Source organism: Nerophis lumbriciformis, linkage group LG33, assembly GCF_033978685.3.
Source record: "Nerophis lumbriciformis linkage group LG33, RoL_Nlum_v2.1, whole genome shotgun sequence".
In the NCBI taxonomy this organism is placed as follows: Eukaryota; Metazoa; Chordata; class Actinopteri; order Syngnathiformes; family Syngnathidae; genus Nerophis; species Nerophis lumbriciformis.
The window spans coordinates 18,199,940-18,208,428 of NC_084580.2; the positions used below are offsets into that span (position 1 = coordinate 18,199,940).

Here is an 8,489-nt window from a genome sequence, read left to right on the forward strand (position 1 = left end):
CTACTCCTTTTCAGACGTGCTGTCATGAAACAACTGGAAATATGTGATGCATTACATGTATCGTATGCATGTTCCACATAAACTGAACTGAAACTGAACGGCAATAACACGAGACAAAGTTCGCCCCTTTTAGGCTCATTACGTGACACGTACTTTTGTTTTTCATTCCAATTATGTTTTTTCAAGAGACGGTTGGCAACACTAAATTCACACTAAATAATTCAAACAGCTGGGAAAAAAAACTTATTTTATCTGTAAAAGTGTCTCACAATCTGCTGTATGTGCTTGTGTCTTTTTGACAGGAATACTTGAGACATTTGACACTTGTTTTGCATGACTGCAAGCTGAAAGTGTTATCATGTGTGTAATGACAAACCACCTCCAACAAAGAATGTATTTGAAAAGTTTTTACTGAATAAAACACCCAGAATGTACATGAAACATAGTACACATAAAACACTGAATATCAAGAGTATATGAACGGCCTACCTTGTTTACTTCCCAAATGACATCCTAGCCATGTTTGGCAATCAAGCAAAAATATGACTATGCAAAAAGGAACGGAAAAACAACAAATATTTAAAACAAATATAAATATATTTCACAACGCTTTGTCATAAAAATCTTGTGTCACTGTCTCCCTCCGTCACACTAACTGGTAGGGTTGGCTACCCAATTCAGTACTTTTGTAGGTAATGACCAAATTCCTTCGGTACTATCAATTCACGTAAAATCCAACGGTGCCGTAGTTCGTACCTTTGTTGCATGTGACGTCATGTCCGGTTTCAGACTGGTCATGTCTGGTTTCAGACTAAACACGTAAACAATCACTCAAGCAGCACTCAGGCCGGACTCAGCCAAACTCCCTCTAAGTCACCTTGCCATTTTCAACACCAACAAAGTGTGCTTAATAAAAAATACGCTCAAACCTAAAGTAATGCTACACCCTTTCAAAATGCGCTAGCTTAATGCTAATTTACATAGTATTAGCCATAGACAGGCGACTATTAGCATGAGCGATTTAACATGGCGATTTCAACACCTTTGCTTTGGTAAAGGAAACGAAAACTAATAATACAGTTAGAATTTTACAGTTTTGTGCAATGACGACAATACTTACAGTATTGACACTTTGTAGGGCGCAACCTAACAAATTCATCTTCCTGAAAAAAAGCTACTTTCTAGTTTGACAACATAGCATAAATAGTTATACAGTGCTGCCATCTAATGGTCTTGGAAGTGCAACTGCATTGCAAAGGAGACTAATGTAACCAGAAAATAAGATGTAACAACTGGACAGCAGTTCTCATAATCATCATTCTTAAATGTTACAACAAAAATTGATTATCAAACAATTAACATTAACATAAAAAAGTACCGAAAAATGGTGCTATTGTTCCAAAATATTTGTAAAAATAATGATGACATGTGACACAAGGTGATATTCACTGATAAGCAGCTGTCTTTTGGTTTGAAAAGGAAAGAAGACATCCTTGTCAATGTGATGACACGTGAGCCCCAAATGATGACATCACAACTACATGGACACAAAGATCAACATCAACATGATTCACTGGCAAAATATTGTTGAAAAAATGCAGCTTGAAGGTGTTTTCTCAGCCATAAACACCCAAAGAAGACATGATGGATGAGATGAGGAGCAATTAGTGCAGATGTGAAAGAAATGTCCAAGTGTGATGAGGTCCCTCAGCGATGGAGACATCTCTCTGTGTTCCAGTGCACAAAGCATCCTGGAGGAAGAAGATGACTCAGCACATTCCCAACAAAAGCAGGTGAATCCAAGTGCAGATGTTAGCATGTGGCAGAGTGAGAGCCAAGTTGAACATCATCTTCACACAAAGTCAGAAGAACATTTGGAGGTGCATGAAAAAGAAAAGTCCTCACTGTGTCTCACTCAGCCTTCAGCCTTCACGTCTCTCTGAGAGCTCGTTACCAGCGTCACCAGCTGTGGGAGCACAAAACGCACCGTGAGCTGGTTACGCTGCTCATGCAGAGCCAACACCTCACTCTGGTGAAGGAAGTCCATCCAGAAGGTGCATCTTCACTCATATCACATCTTTTCAGCTGTCAATTCAATCAGAAGCATCAAGAAGCAGAATTCTGCTCTTCTACTTCCTGACTAGTCTAAGACTAAGTCTCCAAACAGGTTAAGCTTGGCTTCAAGGCTCATGTGCAACCAGCCCTCCAGTGTCTTAGTCACCTGAGTGTCCCATTATTGATTGATTGATTGATTGATTGATTTTTCCCATTCCAAATGAATTGGCCATTTTTCAAACTTCCACCGTTTCCACATTTTTCTACCTATTTAAACCATTCCACCTTCAACACATTCCACCATCCTGGAAATTCAAATTTCCTTTTTTCCAAGTTAAAAAAAATTCCAGGATTTTCCACAATTCCTGGTTTTCCAAAGCCCCATTTCCACCCTTTTTTCCTGGCGACTACTCCTTTCACATTTTTCAACGCATTTCAACCATTCTACTGTCAAAACATTCCTCTTAATCAGGACAAAAAACTAATTCCAGGAATACCATTTCTCAATTCAACATGTTACTATTTCAACATTTCTCGACCGATTTGAAAAATTCCAACACCAACCATTTCAACACATTCAAGTTTTTTTTTACCATTTTCCAACAAATTGCCAAATACCATTTACTATTTTAAATTTTTTTGCCCTATTCAAACAGTTCCAACACCAACAAATTCAGCTCATTCAGGATATTCATGCTCCTAATCATTTCCTAAAAAATTCCCAATTTTCCAGGAAGTTCCCATTGAAATGAATGGGACATTTTTCCAAGTTGCGCAATTCCCACATTTTTCAATCTATTCAAAGCATTTCATCATTAACACATTCCTCTCATCCTGGACATTCAAACTAACACTTTCCCAAGTTTCAAACCAAATTCCGGTTTTCCTGGGAATTCAAACTCTTCAACATTCAAACTTTCTTCTATTCTTACATTCATACTACATTCTGTCTGCATTTCAGTTCAACTTCAGCATTGGAGCATTCACACGCAATTCCTTCAGGAATTGCCTCATTTAGTTACATTTGTATCTCCTCCTCCTACTATTGTGGGGGATTGATAATCAGCATATATTCTGCACATACATGAAGACAGACACGCTTAATGGATTGCGCTCTCTATTTTGCTCATTTCAGAGACTCTGCACACAAATTAATTAGATCAGGTTTGCACATATTTTAATACACACAAACCTTTAGTAGATCAGGCCCTTGATGTTCGTTATCATGACGACTCATCAAAAGTTGGCTGTGATACTTTCTATTGCGTGCGCTTACACGAGTATCAAGCTACTCCTAATGGAGGGAAGCTTTTATTTTCCTGCTGAACTTGTAACACGTGTCTACATCACACCTTAAAACAGGAAGTTTGCAAGTTGACCCTTACAAAGATACCAACAATCCAGAATTTTGGTGGTAACAGAAACAGAAAGTCAATATTATATGGAATATACCTGACATAAAGGTGTATAACAAAGATGAATATGTAATAAATGATATTAATAACTTCAATCTTTGTGGGGGTAAACTTACAAAGTGTGTGAGTGATGCTTCACCACTGCTTTGTTTATTGTTATGGTTTCCAAGAAAGAGAAGATGTTTTACTTACCAGCTGGATCGTATTCGGCTGAAATGAAAGAGAAAGCAGGTGAAATTCACATCTCATGAATGAAGGCAGAGACTTTTTCGCGTCTTCCTGAAAGAGGAAACATTTGTGTCCCTCACCTTGTCTGCTTCGGCGACGCTTGATGATGAAGATGATGATGAAGATGCCGGCCGCCAGGAGGACCACCACAGCGAGGACCGCCAGCGTGGCAGTGACGCTCACGTTGCCTGTTGGTATGGTATGGTTTATTTGTTTGAAAGCTGCTTCATAAGTCACATGAAGGAACATCAGGTGGTTACATTGACACTATTCAACATGTCCTAGATGTGTCTTTCTCACCTTCATGGCTTGCGTTGCTCAGGATGCTTCTTCTCTCCAGCTTGGTGACCAGGTCCTCCTTGACGCCAGACAGCTGGAACACACATTCGTACTTGCCCTCCACCTCGGCCGTCACCTCCACTTTCAGCTCCACCGACATCTGGAAGGTTCCGTCGTGGTTGGGGAGCAGCTCTCCGTGCTCCACGTCCTCGAAGATCTGCTCGCCGTCTTTCCTCCAAAACAAGTCGGCTAGGTCGGGGTAGAAACCTGTCGCCATGCAGGTGACCGGAGAGGATGGCGTCTTCTGGAGGAGGAACACCTCTGGAAGCTCTGCACAGGAAGTGACGTGTGAATGGAGGATGACGTGGAGAGAAGATGGAGTGAAAGAGAGAGAATAAAAGGTAAAGATGGAGAGAAAAGGAGAAAATTAAGGTAAAGATAGAGATAAACGGACAAAATGGAGGTAAAGATAGAAAAAAAGGAGAAAATGTAGGAAAAGAGAGAGAGAAAAGGAGAGAATGAAGGTAAAGATAGAGAGAAAAGGTGAGAATAAAAGCTAAAGATGGTGATAAAAGGAGAGAATGGAGGTAAAGATTGAGAGAAAAGGAGAAAAGTAAGGGAAAAATGAGAGAAAAGAAGGCAAAGATGCAGAAAAAAGGAGAAAATTTAGGTAAAGATGGAGAGAAAAGGAGAGAATGAAGGTCAAGATGGAGAGAAATAGAGAGAATGGGGATAAAGATGGAGAGAAAGGAGGTAAAGATGGAGTGAAAAGGAGAGAATGAAGGTAAAGATGAAGAGAAAAGGAGAGAATGAAGGTCAAGATGGAGAGAAATAGAGAGAATGAGGGTAAAGATGGAGAGAAAGGAGGTAAAGATGGAGAGAGAAGGAGAGAATGAAGGTAAAGATGGAGAGAAAATGTGAGAATAAAAGGTAAAGATGGTGATAAAAGGAGAGAATGGAGGTAAAGATAGAGAGAAAAGGAGAAAATGAAGGGAAAGATTAGAGAAAAGAAGGCAAAGATGCAGAAAAAAGGAGAACATTTGAGGTAAAGATGGAGAGAAAAGGAGAGAATGAAGGTAAAGATGGAGAGAAAAGGAGAGAATAAAAGGTCAAGATGGAGAGAAAAGGAGAGAATGAAGGTCAAGATGGAGAGAAATAGAGAGAATGAGGGTAAAGATGGAGAGAAAGGAGGTAAAGATGGAGAGAGAAGGAGAGAATGAAGGTAAAGATGGAGAGAAAATGTGAGAATAAAAGGTAAAGATGGTGATAAAAGGAGAGAATGGAGGTAAAGATAGAGAGAAAAGGAGAAAATGAAGGGAAAGATTAGAGAAAAGAAGGCAAAGATGCAGAAAAAAGGAGAACATTTGAGGTAAAGATGGAGAGAAAAGGAGAGAATGAAGGTAAAGATGGAGAGAAAAGGAGAGAATAAAAGGTCAAGATGGAGAGAAAAGGAGAGAATGAAGGTAAAGATGGAGATAAACGGACAAAATGGAGGTAAAGATGGAGAAAAAAGGAGAAAATGTAGGTAAAGAAAGAGAAAAGGCGAGAATGAAGTAACGATGGAGTAAATGAAGGTAAAGATGGAAAGAAAAGGTGAGAATAAAAGATAAAGATTGTGATAAAAGGAGAGAATGGAGATGAAGATGGAGAGAAAAGGAAAAAATGAAGGGAAAGATGAGAGAAAAGAAGGAAAAGATGCAGAAAAAAGGAGAAAATTGAGGAAAAGATGGAGCGAAAAGGAGAGAATGAAGATAAAGATGGAGAGAAAAAGAGAGAATGGGGGTAAAGATGGAGAGAAAGAAGGTAAAGATGGAGAGAGAAGGAGAGAATGAAGATAAAGAGAAATGGAGAGAATGGAGGTAAAGATGGAGAGAAATGTGAGATTAAAATGTAAAGATGGTGATTCAAGGAGAGAATGGAGGTGAAGATGGAGAGAAAAGGAGAAAATGAAGGGAAAGATTAGCGAAAAGAAGGCAAAGATGCAGAAAAAAGAAGAACATTTGAGGTAAAGATGGAGAGAATGAAGGTAAAGATGGAGAGAAAAGGAGAGAATAAAAGGTCAAGTTGGAGAGAAATGGAGACAATGAAGGTAAAGATGGCGATAAACGGACAAAATGGAGGTAAAGATGGAGAAAAAAGGAGAAAATGTAGGTAAAGAAAGAGAAAAGGCAAGAATGAAGTAACGATGGAGTAAATGAAGGTAAAGATGGAAAGAAAAGGTGAGAATAAAAGATAAAGATTGTGATAAAAGGAGAGAATCGAGGTAAAGATGGAGAGAAAAGGAAAAAATGAAGGGAAAGATGAGAGAAAATAAGGAAAAGATGCAGAAAAAAGGAGAAAATTGAGGTAAAGATGAAGAGAAAAGGAGAGAATGGAGGTCAAGATGGAGAGAAACGGACAAAATGGAGGTAAAGAAATAGAAAAGGCGAGAATGAAGTAACGATGGAGTAAATGAAGGTAAAGATGGAGAGAAAAGGAGATAATGAAGGTAAAGATGGAGAGAAAAGGAGAGAATGAAGGTAAAGATGAAGAGGAAAGGAGAGAATGGAGGTAAAGATGGAGAGAAAAGGAGAGAATGGAGGTAAATATGAAAAGAAAAGGAGAGAATGGAGATAAAGATGGAGAGAAAAGGAGGTGAAGAGAAAAGAGTATAAAGAGACAGAGTGTAATGTCAGTAATGTTCCTATAGGGGGAGTGCTAACATGTTAAAAGGTGAAAGTACAAGGTGTGCTTCTACCTGTTCTCATTAGGACCTTCTTCCCATACTCCACATACTTCTTCAAGTAAGAAGGACATTCCTCAGTGTAATAATACTTAGTGTCGTCTAGTCTAAATATGTCTTGGTCCCACTTGAGTTTGGAGGGGAAAGCTTGTTGTTTTGCTGCAGTAAATGTCCATGTCTTCATGTCCAACGATATGAAATCTTCTCCATCATAACTGTACTGATTCCAACCTTTAACCTCATCAGTCTCATCATTCCATTCACATCCTGTCATCCTCTGGACAATGTGAACACCTGAGAGACACAAAGTGTTGTAAAGCAGAGTGAAACTAACACACAACATGTCTTTGTTGTAGGTTATTATGGGATGGACAGAGACAAGGTATATCAGTGCAGTAATGTGTGTTTTTAATACAGTATAAACATATCAAATATATTAGAATAGTAGAAAGTTCAACATAAACAAACCTCCAGTTTGGTTGAAACGCTTCATGGCTATTTCAATGTTGGTTTTGAAGACATGTTCAACAACAATGTAGTAATCTGTTTCTCTCTGCCAGTAGTTTGGATCCTCTGCTGTGATTTTGTTCATCCAGTCCTGTTTGGATTCTGCTTTCCTGATGTTGCTGTCATAGTAACTAATCTCAACTTCATCAACATAACCAACACTCACATACTCTGGGAAGTTTGGAACTTGAGAGGATGCAGTGTGGAAATACTTGAGTGAATGAATCACTGAAAGACAAAAGGCAGAAAAACAACATTTGATTCTTTAGTTTCATGTTGAACAATTCCTATTTGAAATGATGCTGTCTTCATTTCAACTTCAAACACTGCTGCTTCTCACAGTAAACAATCACTTCCTGTTCTAAGAGACAATAACGGCGTTTGTCTTTGACTTCATATTTATACCTCACTTTAAGACCACACACATGAATAACTTGACTTATTTCCTTCTACAACCGTAAGTGTCAAATAAATATATGACATTATTGCTAGCAGAGAAGTAAAAGTAGTTTTTCTAGGTGAGGGGAAGTTCAAACTAGTGATGTCACTGCCAAAGCATGGAAATATAGCAGCGCCTTATGGAATGTTTACAATGGAATACAACAACAATATTAGAATACTCTTCATTTAAATATTAGGACTATTCCCAGTAAAAAAGCATTTAAGAAACATTTAAAGTCACTTTTTAGACTTAAGAGTTAATCTTTCATGTTATCAGTTTGAGAACTTTTTCTCTTTCCTTTCTTTTATGAAATGAGCATGTAGGAATGAGGTGTATAAAGTTGTAAAGAAAGTGGACTTACCAGGCGTCACGCTGTGTGTTTGTACAACTAGGAGAAAGAAGAAAAGCAAGTTCATCATTAAATGTCACAAGTGCCGAAGTCAATAAAAAAAGTTTCTAGTTTTAATCCTCAGAGAAAAGCAAGGCGACGACAACTTGCTTGACGAGTAAACATGAAATGGACGCCAAGGCGGAAACGAGATTGTATAAAATCACGTGACTTGAAAGAACTTTCTGGAGGAGGAGACAAATATTTGACAGCAACGCAGCTAACACATGAATATTAACAAAATAAAAGTCATATCATCATTAAAAGAATAAAAGTGAATCTAGCGAGGGGCGCGTTGCAGGTGACGTCATGTTTTTTGAAACAGCTTTATTAAAATACACACAAAACTTTATAGGAACAATACACAACAACAAGATGAACATTTTACATAAGTCATATTGTGGCGCCTAAGCGTTTAAAACACTCTTTTAAAAGGACAAAAAACAATTACCT

At 38.3% G+C, this 8,489-nt stretch overlaps 1 protein-coding gene across 1 annotated transcript; it reads right to left on the reverse strand.

Annotated features, from left to right (window-relative positions):
• Positions 1–392: 392 nt before the first annotated feature.
• Positions 393–8,219, reverse strand: LOC133575969 (major histocompatibility complex class I-related gene protein-like). The gene is made up of 7 exons (XM_061928925.2): positions 8,010–8,219; positions 7,168–7,434; positions 6,715–6,993; positions 3,999–4,307; positions 3,779–3,886; positions 3,663–3,680; positions 393–1,966 (listed from the first exon to the last, which is right to left on the reverse strand). The coding sequence occupies exons 1-7, from the start codon at positions 8,065–8,067 to the stop codon at positions 1,923–1,925; spliced, it is 1,083 nt and encodes a 360-aa protein (XP_061784909.1). The 5' UTR covers positions 8,068–8,219; the 3' UTR covers positions 393–1,922.
• Positions 8,220–8,489: the final 270 nt, after the last annotated feature.

Bases quoted from the DNA above. Each gene is read 5' to 3' on its own strand.
- LOC133575969 (XM_061928925.2), bottom strand. From the start codon at position 8,067: ATGATGAACTTGCTTTTCTTCTTTCTCCTAGTTGTACAAACACACAGC. The intron at 6,994-7,167 runs GTTTGTTTATGT...TGTGTCTCTCAG, and splicing joins GCGTTTCAACCAAACTGGAG to GTGTTCACATTGTCCAGAGG. The intron at 3,887-3,998 runs GTGAGAAAGACA...CCATACCAACAG, and splicing joins GAGCAACGCAAGCCATGAAG to GCAACGTGAGCGTCACTGCC.